At 43.3% G+C, this 16,864-nt stretch overlaps 1 protein-coding gene across 3 annotated transcripts in view; it reads left to right on the top strand.

Annotated features, from left to right (window-relative positions):
• LOC115149325 (spliceosome-associated protein CWC27 homolog) overlaps positions 1-16,403 on the top strand; it is a 45,212-nt gene extending 28,809 nt beyond the window's left edge. Inside the window, exons 6-8 of one of the 3 annotated variants that reach the window (XR_003866845.1) lie at positions 872-978; positions 14,767-14,866; positions 16,072-16,403. Coding sequence is in view for 1 of the 3 variants with exons in the window: in XM_029692099.1 (XP_029547959.1) it covers positions 14,824-16,002 (1,179 nt within the window). In the remaining 2 variants the exon portion in view is untranslated. Of the gene's footprint in view, positions 1-871; positions 979-14,766 lie in introns of those variants that run through there. The other 2 variants (XM_029692099.1, XM_029692100.1) reach the window with 2 other exon arrangements.
• Positions 16,404-16,864: the final 461 nt, after the last annotated feature.

The raw sequence follows: 16,864 nt of genomic DNA, 5'->3' as shown, positions 1-16,864 counted from the left end.
TATCTTTACATTTATTTGAGTCCATCTGAAGATAACACCCCTTGTTTTTTTTTTATTACTGTAATTGCAATCTATAGAAATAAACGTAGGAAGCAAGTTATGACAAGGGGAGTGATTTTTGAATAGGGTCTGAGTCCTTCTTTGCGAAGGGTATGAATACAGCCAGCCAGACACAATTTAAAAACAAACCAAGGGCATGTATTTTTAACTGGGAACAAATTGAAGGCAGTTTGAGCACCAGTTTCCCCGTCTCAAGCACTTCATCAAGTTAATTTGGTCAACGGCCGCAGTAGGGATCAGTAACTTGTTACCCAGAGAGATATGGACTTTACTCTGCAGGAGTTTTATGGCACTGTGTTGTACTCACTCAACCACAACATCCCTTCTAGTGGTGCCAGAACCCTGGCCTGCTTGGAAGGCCGTTTCAACATCCCTTCTAATAAGGCGCCACTCGATTTATTCGAGCCAAGCTAGTTTTTAATGTACATATTTCAACCCTTAAACTGTATAGAAGTGCTGCCTATGATCATTGTGTTTTTATGCTTGTTTTACGACAGCTCAGTGAACACACACACACACACACATTCCATATGATAATTATATTGTGAGAAGCTTGTAGTATGTGTCTTTGAACAATAAGTGTTTGTCAAAACCCACAACAGTGGATTGCTATTTATCCTATAGAAAGGTTTGGATAAATAAATGGTAATTTAAACTATGACATTAGACCATATGCCAAAAGCTAGTAACCTTGGATCTCTTCAGTCCGCATGATTGACTGGATGACATCAGTAGTAATAGCTGCGACCTGTGGTATTGACCTGTTGATCTGTGGTATACCTGACTGTGAACTCCTCTTCTCCCTCCACAGCGACGAGCTTCGTCAAGAGGCTCGCTAGTTGAAGAAGGACCTACTGGACATCAAAAAGAGAAGAGAAGACCTCGCCAATCCTCCACAGAAGGAGGAGGAAGACGAGGGTATGTCACTACCTCAATTACTGTTTCAATTGCCATGTACAGTGCCTTCAGAAAGTATTCACACCCCTTTACTTTTGACACATTTTGTTTTGTTACAGCCTGAATTTAAAATGGATTAAATTGAGATTTTGTGTCACTGGCTTACCCATAATGTCAAATTGGAATTGTGTTTTTAGATGCATTTTTTTTAATATTTTATAAAAAATGAAAAGCTGAAATTTCTTGCGTCAATAACTATTCAAGCCTTTTGTTGTGGCAAGCCCTTTGTTATGGCAAGCCTCAATAAGTTTAGGGGTAAAATGTGCTTAACAAGTAGCATAATAAGTTGCATGGGCTGACTGTGTGCAATAATAGTGTTTAACATGATTTCTGAATGACTACCTCATCGCAGTACCTCACACATACAATAATCTGTAAGGTCCGTCAGTCAAGCAGTGAATTTCAAACACAGATTCAACCACAAAGACCACAGAGGTTTTCCAATGCCTCACAAAGGGCACCTATTGGTAGAGAAAAAAAACAGACATTGTATATGAGCATGGTGGCGTTATTCATTACACTTTGGATGGTGTATCAATACACCCAGTCACTACAAAGATACAGGCGTCCTTCCTAACTCAGTTGCCGGAGAGGAAGGAAACCGCTCAGGGATTTCACCATGAGGCCAATGGTGACAGAGTTTAATGACTGTGATAGGAGAACAGAGGATGAATCAACAACATTGTAGTTACTCCACAATACTGATCTAAATGACAGAGTGAAAAGAAGGAAGCCTGTACAGAATAAAAAATATTCCAAAACCTGCATCCTGTTTGCAATAAAGTGCGAAGAAATTAACTTTATGTCCTGAATGCAAAGCATTATGTTTTGGGCAAATCCAATACAATACTTTACTTAGTACCACTCTTCATATTTTCAAGCATAGTGGTGGCTGCATCATTTTATGGGTATACTTGTCATGGGCAAGGACTAGGGTGTTAAACTTTTTTTTTAATAAACGGAATAGGGCGAAGCACAGGCAAAATACTAGAGGAAAACCTGGTTCAGTCTGCTTTCCAACAGACACTGGGAGACTTTCAGCAGGACAACAACCTAAAACACAAGGCCAAATATACACTGGAGGTGCTTACCAAGACGACATTGAATGTTCCTTTGTGGCCTAGTTACAGTTTTGACTTTCATCAGCTTGAAAATCTATGGCAAGACTTGAAAATGGCTGTCTAGCAATGATCAACAATCAACTTAAATAATTTTTTATAATAATGTGCAAATATTTTACAATCCAGGTGTGCAAATCTCTTCGACCTAGCCCCAAAGGTGCTTCTACAAAGTATTGACTCGGGTGTAAATACTTATGTAAATTATATATTTCTGTACATCATTTTCAATTATAACAAGTTTTCACTTTATCATTATGGGGTATTGTGTGTAGATGGGTGGGGGGAAAAATGATTTAATTCATTTTGAATTCAGGCTGTAACAACAAAATGAGGAATAAGTCGAGGGTATAAGTACTTTCTGAAGGCACTGTAGGCACCATGTTATAGAAGGGTTTTATGCATACTTTATATAGACTGTTAAAAAAGTACTTCTTTACCTTACCATTTATACTCTTTTCTAAAGTGAAGTGTTACCAAAAGTTATTTACTCTGGCTTGGTCCTCTTAAATCTCTCTTTGTGCGATAAGTCTCGAAGAGGGTGGTCTTCTCTGGGCCACATTTTCTCTAATGGCAATGTATGTAAGCAGACAGTCCTCTTGTCTCTGACATCGTTGTCTTGTTTCTTCTATCCAAGGCTCTGCATTTTGTGTAAAAAAAATAGACACAATTGCTTGAGTAACAAATTGCTGAGTTGCCTATCCCTTTGGTTGAAAACCAAAGCCCTTGGTGTAGGTTGGTCACCAGCTTTGCCCAAAGTGATGGGGCAACAAAGTGGTTGTTTTTTCCGTTGTTACCACACAGGACTGTAGCCTCAGATAATGCCGGCGGTCTCCTAAGTCTTTGTCGGTACTCCCGGCGATGATGAAACCTATTTCTGGACAATTATCGAAACCTCATTGGCTCAGAGTTAACTATGGATGAGAAGGTCCAGATTGTGTGTGTCTTGTTTTGCAACTAAAGACATGGGCCATGGGGTCTTGTGGTAACATAAGTGCCAACTGAACTGTGGGGTTGAGATGATCTCATCTCCTCCACACTGTCTTTTTTACCAACACTGCCTCTTACTTAGTGCTTCCCACATCTTGGGTACCACTCAGAACCCACTATGGGGTCTCAGCTGAGACTGGATCCCAGCTAGAATCAATTCAGTTGTTCTGTCTATTTGGCATCTGGCAAGGAAACTACAAAAACTTCAGTTCTTCCTAATGGTGGAGCCAGGGTTATCCAGCCTACCGCTGTAGCCAGGGTTATCCAGCCTAACGCTGTAGCCAGGGTTATCCAGCCTAACGCTGTAGCCAGGGTTATCCAGCCTAACGCTGTAGCCAGGGTTATCCAGCCTAACGCTGTAGCCAGGGTTATCCAGCCTACCGCTGTAGCCAGGGTTATCCAGCCTAACGCTGTAGCCAGGGTTATCCAGCCTAACGCTGTAGCCAGGGTTATCCAGCCTACCGCTGTAGCCAGGGTTATCCAGCCTACCGCTGTAGCCAGGGTTATCCAGCCTACCGCTGTAGCCAGGGTTATCCAGCCTAACGCTGTAGCCAGGGTTATCCAGCCTAACGCTGTAGCCAGGGTTATCCAGCCTACCGCTGTAGCCAGGGTTATCCAGCCTAATGCTGTAGCCAGGGTTATCCAGCCTAACGCTGTAGCCAGGGTTATCCAGCCTAACGCTGTAGCCAGGGTTATCCAGCCTAACGCTGTAGCCAGGGTTATCCAGCCTACCGCTGTAGCCAGGGTTATCCAGCCTACCGCTGTAGCCAGGGTTATCCAGCCTACCGCTGTAGCCAGGGTTATCCAGCCTAACGCTGTAGCCAGGGTTATCCAGCCTACCGCTGTAGCCAGGGTTATCCAGCCTACCGCTGTAGCCAGGGTTATCCAGCCTACCGCTGTAGCCAGGGTTATCCAGCCTAACGCTGTAGCCAGGGTTATCCAGGAAGCCTTTATGTGTGTCTCTGGCAGGGCAGCAGCCTCTGAAGGTTCCTCTCATTACATGGATGTTTTGGATATGAGGCTTTATTCCGTAGGATGGAATGTAGAAGAGAAGTCACGGGCCAGTAGCCTGCATGGGGCTGGATGTCTGCTTAAACACTGTGGATCCTGAGACTCAGCTGAGGGAGAGGAATGCACTGTTGTGTGGTATGGTGGGTTAGATACTGGAGGAGGTGGTTTTATCTCATTCTCGTCATTCCGGATGGATGGTGACTTTGGGTTTAAAGCAGTGGAACAGCAACTGCTACACGTTTTCCATGACCGAAATGGCACCGTATTTCCAATGAAGTGCTCTGACTACTTTTGACCAGAGCCCTATTTGACCTGATCAAACTAGACCAGTGTATAGGGAATAAATAGGTTGCCATTTTGGACTCAGACTTTGTCTCCACTCCACTTTGCTCTGACAAAGACCTTGAGGCCGATACGTAAAGTTTAATAAAGAGCGGGTTTCTTCTTTTTTTTCTCAGGTTATTCAGCTGTTACCTTGCACCTGCAACAAAGATAGCTCAGATGTCCGAGTGCCTTTTTAGAATTTTGGATTTTGCCGTTACTAAAAAAACAAAATCAGTGTGACCCAGACATGGTCAGTAAGTATTGGTTTATTAAAACATGCCCTCTCTGCATGGTAAGGCAGGTTTCTGCCCTAAGGATTAGTGTGGGCTCAGGAAAACCTTTTGACCTTTTTAAACCGCTTCCAATGGGGAGACTGTTGTCTGTCACAGTCCTCACATTGAATTCCCAGAGGGAGCCAAAGATCTGACCCCTCAGCCTAACCTCTGGGCAGCGGTCAACTGAAGAAGCCCAGATGCTGAAGAAGCCCAGATGCAGCTGTGCTGTGGTGGGTTTGTCTGTAGTTTCTAGAGAAAGTCCAGATATAATCTGGTGAGTGAACTTGCTGACATGATGTTCTGTATCATCATGACCTCACTGGTCTGCTATTAAGACAGAGACATCTCTTCCAAAACATACCTACATTGCCATGCACTTGAATACCCTGTCAACATTCCTCACATTCTTGTGTCAAAGAAAGGGCTATTGTTCTTTAATACTTTCAAAAGAGAAAGGACATTTGGAGAGGACCATTAGACCCAAAGACGGTTTGAATTTCTGACTGTTGGCTGTTTGCTCAAGAACAACAACAAAAAAATCTAGATAGTTTTTTCAGCTTGCCAAACACACTGTTGATGAACACACTGTTGATGAACACACTGTTGATGAACACACTGTTGATGAACACACTGTTGATGAACACACACAAGAAGATGAAAGTGTTCTAGATTTCTCTTTGTCTTATTTTTGAAGAGAATGAAATCTCAGAGAATAGAATTCCGGTCCTGCTTGGGCACGTTGTGCTTGGATGGAGTCCTCGCCAGCTGTGTCCCAAATGGCACCCTATTCCCTATATAGCGCACTAGGGCACTGGTCAAAAGTAGTGAACCTATGTAGGGAATTGGGTGCCATTTGGGACGTACACACCACCTTGGTCATGGACTGTTTGGAGGAGGCATGTTCACCATGTACCCTGCAATCTCCAACAAAATACCAGGAAAATCAAAGAAGGGGAGCTCCATCTATTTGGGTCAGTTAGGCCAGTGGCAGACGAAGCCTGGGCCCGTATCCATAAAGGGTCGCTCAGTAGGAGTGCTGGTTTCGGATCAGTTTGTCCGTTCAGATCATAATTGATTAGATTAAATGGATCCTAGATCAGCAGTCCTACTCTGAGACACTTTGTGGATACCGGCCCTGAAGTTTAATCACAAAGTTTGTAATTGTAAGAATATGTTAAAAACGGCTGTTTTTCTGACCTGAAATGTCTTGCCTATTTCTAGCTATAAGGTTCTCGTTTTAACTTATCACCTCAAATCACTAATGTAATTTAGAATGGAAAATATTGTATATTAAATTAGATGTTAATGCAATGTGAGAGAGAAATTTGAAGTGAGAGAAAACCGTCATTCAATGCATGTTATTGTCCTAGGTGTGAGTTGAGGCTATTTTCACTGGCAACGGATCTGTTCCCAGACACAAACGGATCTGTTCCCAGACACAAATGGATCTGATCCCAGACACAAACGGATCTGATCCCAGACACAAACGGATCTGATCCCAGACACAAACGGATCTGATCCCAGACACAAACGGACACAAACGGATCTGATCCCAGACACAAACGGATCTGATCCCAGACACAAACGGATCTGATCCCAGACACAAACGGATCTGATCCCAGACACAAACGGATCTGTTCCCAGACACAAACGGATCTGATCCCAGACACAAACGGATCTGTTCCCAGACACAAACGGATCTGATCCCAGACACAAACGGATCTGATCCCAGACACAAACGGATCTGATCCCAGACACAAACGGATCTGATCCCAGACACAAACGGATCTGTTCCCAGACACAAACGGATCTGATCCCAGACACAAACGGATCTGATCCCAGACACAAACGGATCTGATCCCAGACACAAACGGATCTGATCCCAGACACAAACGGATCTGTTCCCAGACACAAACGGATCTCATTTTGTTTTCTAACAGCATGCCTTCAATCTGGTCCCCCTGGATTTCCTATGTCCACAAAGGTTACATGTCTTTGTGCTCAGTCCCAAAAGCAAACGCATTCCTCCTTCATGCACTAGCAACAGCAGCAGCCACTACCCGCTCTTGGCATGAGGAGTCATATTGAAATGAAAAAGCCAACTGTCTCCTCAGAATTCACCCAGCAGAGTGCTCAAAGAGACATTAGGAACCTTTTTGAGTTATAATTTATTTTTTATTATCTCTTCAATTTTCAAGATGAATTATAGCATGCTCCTTTAGTCTGGTTTTTTCTTTCTTGGAATAAGTGTTGGTTCTGAGAGCCAAAAATAAGAGCGTCACTGTCTGTTTTATACCCACCCTCAATGGTGTGGCAACATTCTTTTGACCACTCTGAGTTATTTATACAGGTTATGCCTGTGTGCACAGCGTGTTGTATTTCAATGGCGCCTTGTCAGTCAAATTGTGGATGTGGAAGAAATTAATTAAAAAAACATCAATTGACTTAGATTTAACTTAGGTTTCTGTCAGTTCACAGGTTTCTGCCTCGTCTTGAAAAGGCATTGATTGGGGAAAGAGAGGAGCCTGCTTCCCTAATGAAGAGGTGTCTGTCATCCATAACAACCCACATCAGGCCTGGGATTTGTAGCTCTCCAAGGCCAAGGGGACAGCTAGGGGAAGAATGTAGTTAGAATGGCCATCAAACTCAAATATAGTAGTTAGTGACAACAGCTGGAGAGGGTGAAGTGAGTTCCTCGTGTAGCGCCCCGAGGGAGTCATCATTCAGCCTGCAAGTCCTGGGCTGCTGCGAAGGGGCAGAGCGCTAGGGGTGAATGGGAAAGATGGAAGGAGATCACTTCTTGCTTTCATAAATCAAAGGGAAAGATTTGCACCTCGAACAGCAGAACAGACATCCGTGACTCGGGGGAGGAGGCCTCTAGAGTGGCCCCAGCCCAACACTTCACAAGTCTCTGCTAAGGGATTCCCATGATTGGTCAGAATTTGGCGTATTCGTGGGCTAAATGCCTTGTGAAATAAGAATAATTGCATGGTTTCCTCAACCTAAATGATAGCCATCCAACCCCAAATACCCCCTTGGACTTGAGCTTTTTGTTACTCAGTGAAGTTCCTCCTGAAGTGAACTGACATCTTCTCTGAGAAACTGCCTGTTCACTCTAAACAGACTATATTATAACCGTTAGAATGATGGTAGTTCTACTGTAGGAGTTGTAGTCACAGCATACGAGTCTTGTTGGCCTCCAGTAATTAAGGCACGAGACAGGCACCAAAGTTATGACCGTTGTGTCAGTTGATTCTCCTCGTAACTTTGGACCCCTATATAATTAAAATCACCTCGGGAGAGAATCATACAATTGGGTTTCTTTTTGGTTTAGATAGTAAACATTGTTTCATTGCTGTCATTAATACAAATGTGCATTGTCGCAGTGTACTAACCCTGGGAACCCAATATCTGGAGGAATTGAATCAGGCCCCATATCTTATCTGCAAACCAGAGAGGCTTAATTGTCATGTTACAGCAGAGTCGTTGCTACAGAGGTAGGATCTTGATTCGATACAGTTTCTACAGCAGGAAAATAATCCTGCAGCAACAGGAAATGTTAATTATTATGTGGATTATAATTAATGGACATTTTTGTAGGGTACATTTCTTTTGATACATTTTTCATAAGGTAAAATAAAGTCTGAAATTTCAAAGTGGAAATTACAAACCTCAGAGGCTTTTTTAAAACTTAAATGCACTACAAGTAAATTAGATAGTAATGATACTATACTTGGGTAGTAGAGGAAGTATACAATCTACTCGAAGATAATTTTGATGAATGAAGGATGTTGTCCAAGTTGGTGTTTGACTTCACTGTCCAGAAAGTATAGACTAGTGTATGTTTTTCTTGTAATAATACTCTTTTTAGTATTCTATCCAACTAAGTACTGCAGATTTATAGTTTGCATATATTTATTTTTAAGAGCAGAACTTTGCTGCTGAAACGGTTTACAAATTCAACGTTCAAATTCAACGTTAAAGAAGACTAAAGACCAAAACACCACTCAGTAGAGTTTACAGATGTCAGTTTGTGCCGTTTCAGTAGAGGAAGTGTTTACATTCCCCCCACAAATAAATGACAAAATTGTACATCTAAATGTTGGGAACTTTTGTGTATTTAAGTAGAGACGAACATAGAGGCTGACCGTATGTTTAGAAAAGACTGTTGTATGAACTCCGTCAAATTAGGCGTTTTGAGAAAACAAACTCATGGGCTGTGTCTGAAATGGCACCCTGTTCCCTGTGGTGCACTACCTTGGACAAGGGCCCATAGAGCTCTGCTCAAAATTAGTTCACTATATAGGGAATAGGGTGCCATTTCAGACACACCCATGCTGCAACTGCTTTAAAATGAGTTGAGACTGTCTGGATGAATTTAGAGTTTAGCCTAGATGTCTGAAGTTGTGTGAGGACACCGTGTACCGTACAGCCCGGCCTCACAGCACTTAAAAATAGTTTGGAGAAAGAACAAGCAACATTTTGTTTATGGATCGCTTTGGTCAGACTCATTACTCCCTGGTAAAGCAGGCCTGTATGTTTTGCTGGCCATATAATTCAGGCCTATGCTTGGCTATACACACCAAGTAGTGGAAGGTAAAGAACAGTTACAGCATTATGATCTAAAGAAGAGCTAGTTTTTTTTAATCTCTCTGAAGAATAGGCCTCAACCTGTGATCATGGGTGCTAAATACCATTTCTCACATCCTGGAATGATGATCACATGCCTAACATACCATCCTCTCTGACAGCGGCCCAGTGTTCCAGCCAGAAGGATTTATACAGTACTAAGTAGCTCTTAATAAATGACAGGCCCAGACACAGGTCATCTGTCCTCGACACGTTACGTTGTTTATTTTGTCCCCCATCAGTGTGTCCTGTCAGGGGCTGCTAGTCAGAATAGCCATGACTCCAGTAGCCAGGTGACTGAGCCTGCCTGTCTTCTCAGTCTGTGACATCAGAAGGCTGTTATGGAAATAAGTGTGCCACTGGAACGGATTGGCTCTTTTCTCACTGTCTGCCCACGCTGTGACATCACTGCCTGGGCGTCTGATCGCAGAGATTAAAACGGATTGGCTCTTTTCTCACTGTCTGCCCACGCTGTGACATCACTGCCTGGGCGTCTGATCGCAGAGATTAAAACGGATTGGCTCTTTTCTCACTGTCTGCCCACGCTGTGACATCACTGCCTGGGCGTCTGATCGCAGAGATTAAAACGGATTGGCTCTTTTCTCACTGTCTGCCCACGCTGTGACATCACTGCCTGGGCGTCTGATCGCAGAGATTAAAACGGATTGGCTCTTTTCTCACTGTCTGCCCACGCTGTGACATCACTGCCTGGGCGTCTGATCGCAGAGATTAAAACGGATTGGCTCTTTTCTCACTGTCTGCCCACGCTGTGACATCACTGCCTGGGCGTCTGATCGCAGAGATTAAAACAAGCACATTAACGCCTCGAGACACCAAACGTCAACATACATGCAGGTTCCCCCCCACCCACCACACGCTCATCTCTCTTATCCCTTCCCATCAATTCATTATCAAAGTAGAGTCCCATTCACACAGAAGATCTAGATCACAAAATGGTGAAAAATCTCCAGTATTTTATGTGCTGACTCCATTCGGTCACACTGCCTTACTCCACACCAGTTTGCCTCATTCATGCTGATCAGGGGAAGGCCAGCCAGGCTTGTGCGTCCTCTCCAGTCAGTAAATTGTATTTTATTTATTTAACTAGGCAAGTCAGTTAAGAACAAATTCTTATTTACAATGACAGCCTACCGGGGAACAGTGGGTTAACTGCCTGGCAGAACAACAGATTTGTACCTTGGCAGCTCAGGGATTTGATCCAGCAACCGTTTGGTTACTAGTCGAACGCTCTAACCACTAGGCTACCTGCCGCCACTAAACATAAGTCAGCAAAACTTTTAAATTATTTCATGTCAGAAATGGTTAATTTCCACAAATGCAGTACTAGTCAAAATTTTAGACACACCTAGTCATTCAAGGGTTTCCTTTATTTTTACTATTTTCTACATTATAGAATAATAGTGAAGACATCAAAACTATGAAATAACACATGTAATTATGTAGTAACCAAAAAAGTGTTAAACAAATCAAAATATATTTGAGATTCTTCAAAGTAGCCACCCTTTGCCTTGATGACAGCTTTGCACACTCTTGGCATTCTCTCAACCAGTTTCATGAGGAATGCTTTTACAACAGTCTTGAAGGAGTTCCCACATATGCTGAGCACTTGTTGGCTGCTTTTCCTTCACTCTGCGGTCCAAATCATCCCAAACCATCTCAATTGGGTTGAGGTCAGGGGATTGTGGAGGCCAGATCATCTGATGCAGCGCTCCATCACTCCTTTTTGGACAAATAGCCCTTACACAGCCTGGGTGCGTGTTTTGGCTCATTGTCCTGTTGAAAAACAAATGATAGTCACACTAAGTGCAAACCAGATGGGATGGCGTATCGCTGCAGAATGCTGTGGTAGCCATGCTGGTTAAGTGTGCCTTGAATTCTAAATAAATCACTGACAGTGTCACCAGCAAAGCACCATCACACCTTCTCCTCGGCCTTCCTTGTGGCTCAGTTGGTAGAGCATGGTGTTTGCAACGCCAGGGTTGTGGGTTCAATTCCCACGGGGGGCCAGTACAAAAAAAAATGTATGCATTCATACATTAATTTGTAAGTCGCTCTGGATAAGAGCGTCTGCTAAATGACTAAAATGTAAAATGTAAATGTAATGCTTCACGGTGGGAAACACACACGTGGAGATCAGACGTTCACCTACTCTGCGTCTCACAAAAACATGGCGGTTGGAACCAAAAATGTCTAATTTGGACTCATCAGACCAAAGGACAGATTTCCACCGGTCTAGTGTCCTTTGCTCGTGTTTCTTGGCCCAAGCAAGTCCCTTCTTCTTATTGGTGTCCTTTAGTAGGGGTTTCTTTCCAGCAATTAAACCATGAAGGCCTGATTCACGCAGTCTCTGAACAGTTGATGTTGAGATGTCTGTTACTTGAACTCTGTGAAGGATTTATTTGGGCTGCAATTTCTGAGGTGCAGTTAACTCTAATGAACTTTATCCTCTGCAGCAGAGGTAACTCTGGGTCTTCCTTTCCTGTGGCGGTCCTCATGAGAGCCAGTTTCATCATAGCGCTTGATGGTTTTTGCGAATGCACAAATGTTCCGTCGTTTCTCTTTGCTTATTTGAGCTGTTCTTGCCATAATATGGACTTGGTCTTTTACCAAATAGGGCAATCTGCTGTATACCAACCCTACCTTGTCACAACTGATTGGCTCAAACACATTAAGAAGGAAAAAAGTCCACAAATTAACTTTTTAACAAGGCACACCTGTGAATTGAAATGCATTCCAGGTGACTATGAATCTGGTTGAGAGAATGCCTTGATGACAGCTTTGCACACTCTTAACAATTTTTGGGGGTTACTACATGATTCCATATGTGTTATTTCATAGTTTTGATGTCTATTTTCTACAATGTAAAAAATAAAGAAAAACCCTTGTGTCCAAACTTTTGACACGTACTGTATGTCAAAGCAAACATGAACCATTGAAAGAACAAAGAAGTTGGTTTCTTTCTCTCTGCCCAATGTGCTGTTGCTACATCCGTTTTTGGACTTACACATTTATTTTACATTTTAGTCATTTAGCAGACGCTCTTATCCAGAGCGACTTACAGTAGTGAATGCATACATTTCATACGTTTAATTTCATGCATTTTTTTGTACTGGCCCCCCGTGGAAATCGAACCCACAACACTGCCGTTGCAAACACCATGCTCTACCAACTGAGCCACAGGGAAGACCATTTTATGAAATTTACCCATTTGATTTCGAAGTATGTAACTTTGAAATGCCGTGAGCGTAGTTAAAACAATTATGTTGATATCATGGATGGTCAGTCCATGCATCCATAACTTTGTCTATGAATTTGAGAATTTGAGAGTGGTTAATTTCTCCATCCCCAGTCCTCAGCTTTTTACCAAAACGGGCAGGAAGAATGCTTTGTTATTGTTTCAACTGCAGATGGCCCACTGTAGCTTATAGAATCCATTGGAAGATTATCCTTTACACCCAAGGCCTGCATGTGGAATTTGACCTAGTATAGAAACAGTGTTGCAACACTGAGCCGTGATCTATACCCCCCACTTCATTCACCCCTCACAGATGACAATTTGTTCTCAGGTTTTACCTGGTTCCAGTCAATTTATGTCAGGTTTCACCAGTTACCCCTCTGCTCCACGTTTCATTCAGCACCTGCACCTGTACAAGGGTTTCAGGCCCTATAGCCCCTGTAGCCTTGGCCCTGTCAGCCAGTCAGAGATGAGAGTGGACTGGGTATGATGGTTGTCCTGATCCAGATTGTCTCGCTCTCATCTCATATCAACCGGTCTTACAGCTTGATCTGCTCTCTCCCCTCGCATGTTGGGATTTTTACTGTTTGTCGTTAACATGTTCTGTGTTTTGCTAAGTGTGATTGTTAGTTGCGTCTCGGCTGTGGGAAACGTTCCTCAAGTCTTTCTCTTTCATATCGCTCATTCTCTTTCACACACACACCACACACCACACACCACACACACACCACACACCACACACCACACACACACACACACACACACACACACACCACACACCACACACACACCACACACACACACACACACACACACCACACACACACACACACTCTCTATCTCATTTAAATTCAAATGGGCTTTATTGGCATATGTTTACATTGGCAAAGCAAGTGAAGTGAAGTAAACAAAACTGAGAATAAACGAATTTAACAGCAACAATAAAATATTAGAAATGAACAGTAAGCATTGCACTCAAGGTTTCTCTCTCTCTCCTCTCTCATATATTCTGTGAGTACTCTCTCCTGTCTTCCCATGGCCACTTGGCCAGCTAACAGGCTTATCCCTCACCTGTCATCAGCTGATACCTTGAAAGAGCAGGGCCAAAACCGGCGTTACTAGAGGCAGTACGCTCTGTCCTTCATTTAGACTTCATCCAAATCTCAACTGACACTGTTTATGGATGCTTCCATGTTTATCTCTTTAAGGGCACTACATTCTACAGAGTTTGGATGTGTTCTATTCTGTATCCTCTCTTGGCAAAGTACCAAGGTTAATTTCAGTGTGCAGATACTGAATTGAAGTAGTAAGTAGACCTGCTACTGTGCTTTGTATGTATCGTTATGCTTGAATAATACAAGGTTATATCCACTTATTTGAGCCACTTGTTTTTCTCATTGAAACCCTCCTTGCCCAGAGGTATACTTTCCCTTTGCAGTCTCATCCAGTCTCAAGGCTGAAGTTGAAGAATTCAGCCCCTTTTTCCTCCTTTCTTTTTCATTGGGAACATTTCCAATACGTTGGATGTGGCTGGATCTGGCACAGAGCAGAGCAGGAAAGAGGGGTTTCCTTGTTAAACTGGGAGCCCATCATTCATCCTGCTGGATCTGTTGGCCACGCAGCAGGCGCTGTAGTGGAGCTTTCCCTCAGATCACATCCGTTCACCTTGTGTTTGTCACTGTGACCCAACGGGTCTCTCGCTGCGTTTGAAATGGCACCCTGTTCCCTATGTGGTGCACTACTTTTGATCAGGGCCCATAGGGCTGTGGTGAAAAGCAGTGCACTATATAGGGAATAAGTGGGGCGCCTTTTCAGACACACCCTCTGTCTTACTAATGATGAGGCAGCGCTTCAGATGATTATTTACATGTTGGATGTTATTTCCTCTGCATTCTGTCCCAATTAACTATTCTCCCAATTAACGAGGATACGCATTAATGAACTGTTTTAATAACTAAACGTAGTAAGTTCCTGTAGAAGACAAGAAGCCAGACAGACAAACTATGAATTACTATGTTTTTAACTTCCTGTAGAGGAAAATAAGCCATGGCTGAGGATCTCCTAGTTAACAAACTGTCTGTTAGTTAACAGACAGTTTGGTAATAGTTTAACTATGAACAGACTGCTAACTACTGTGTCCCTATAGAGGAAAATAAGCCGGTTAGCGAGGCGGTGGCGGAATATCTGGAGGGCAAGAAGAAATATGAGGAAACAAACTGAAGAAGGGATCCAGCAGAAAGACACAGGTAACAGACCGGTGTCATTATTCAAACTGGGCCGTTCATATCAGGTGTCATTATTCAAACTGGGCCGTTCATATCAGGTGTCATTATTCAAACTGGGCCGTTCATATCAGGTGTCATTACTCAAACTGGGCCGTTCATATCAGGTGTCATTATTCAAACTGGGCCGTTCATATCAGGTGTCATTACTCAAACTGGGCCGTTCATATCAGGTGTCATTATTCAAACTGGGCCGTTCATATCAGGTGTCATTATTCAAACTGGGCCGTTCATATCAGGTGTCATTACTCAAACTGGGCCGTTCATATCAGGTGTCATTATTCAAACTGGGCCGTTCATATCAGGTGTCATTATTCAAACTGGGCCGTTCATATCAGGTGTCATTACTCAAACTGGGCCGTTCATATCAGGTGTCATTATTCAAACTGGGCCGTTCATATCAGGTGTCATTACTCAAACTGGGCCGTTCATATCAGGTGTCATTACTCAAACTGGGCCGTTCATATCAGGTGTCATTACTCAAACTGGGCCGTTCATATCAGGTGTCATTACTCAAACTGGGCCGTTCATATCAGGTGTCATTACTCAAACTGGGCCGTTCATATCAGGTGTCATTACTCAAACTGGGCCGTTCATATCAGGTGTCATTACTCAAACTGGGCCGTTCATATCAGGTGTCATTATTCAAACTGGGCCGTTCATATCAGGTGTCATTACTCAAACTGGGCCGTTCATATCAGGTGTCATTACTCAAACTGGGCCGTTCATATCAGGTGTCATTACTCAAACTGGGCCGTTCATATCAGGTGTCATTACTCAAACTGGGCCGTTCATATCAGGTGTCATTACTCAAACTGGGCCGTTCATATCAGGTGTCATTACTCAAACTGGGCCGTTCATATCAGGTGTCATTACTCAAACTGGGCCGTTCATATCAGGTGTCATTATTCAAACTGGGCCGTTCATATCAGGTGTCATTACTCAAACTGGGCCGTTCATATCAGGTGTCATTCACTCTCTACACTCCATCATTCAATGAGGTCAGTAGGAGCTTACTGTATATCACAGTGTTGATGCCGTTAATGATGACATCATTCAGTCAAATACATATAGAATACCAGCAATGTCTCTCTTTTTGATACATCCGGGGGTTGAGGTGAAAGATTTGTGTTAGTGACCCAATGACCTTTAACCTGCTTGTCCCGTAGACGATGGCGCTGCTGGACCGTTTCAAGTCCAAGCTGTCTTCAGCCATCCCTGAGACGGGACCCTGAGACGGGACCCTGAGACGGGGCCCTGAGACGGGGCCCTGAGACGGGGCCCTGAGACGGGGCCCTGAGACGGGGCCCTGAGACGGGACCCTGAGACGGGGCCCTGAGACAGGGCCCTGAGACAGGACCCTGAGACAGGACTCAGGACCCTGAGACAGGACCCTGGACCCTGAGACAGGACCCTGAGGAGCTGGCGGAGGATGATGACAAAGGATGATATGTTGTGGTTACATTAAAAACTCAATGTTTTATTTAAGCAAAGTTAAAAAGCTTGACTTTTTGGTCATTTTGTCTGATTTGAGATGAAATATATTTTGCAAGAGAGACCTACATTAATTTTTGGAGTTCAGCAGATCTTAATCTTATGATTAGTGACTTCTAATACATCCTGAACAAAGTGTAAAATGACCTGTACTCTCAAACAATTGAATTTGACTAATTTGGTAACCATGGAAAGATGAGAGAATTTGCATAGTGCCTTGGTTCCGATCTAACCTTTATCCACTAACTATTGGACCAGGCGTCCACTTTTCAATACACTCATATAATCTAATGCGCTTTACACATCTGTAAAGCACTATAAAATCCATTCACTTATTATCATGAATTACTTGGGGCAACTCTATCCTGCAGTTGTCCTGTATCTAAGACCAGAGCTTCTCTCCCACCCTGGGCATGCTAGCAGCAGTACTACGACACTACCACTGCATCCCAGATGGCACCCTACTTT

The sequence above is a fragment of the Salmo trutta genome, chromosome 15 (genome assembly GCF_901001165.1).
Source record: "Salmo trutta chromosome 15, fSalTru1.1, whole genome shotgun sequence".
NCBI classification, from domain to species: Eukaryota; Metazoa; Chordata; class Actinopteri; order Salmoniformes; family Salmonidae; genus Salmo; species Salmo trutta.
The sequence above is the reverse complement of the archived record's forward strand: the minus strand, read 5'-3'. Positions and strand labels throughout refer to the sequence as shown.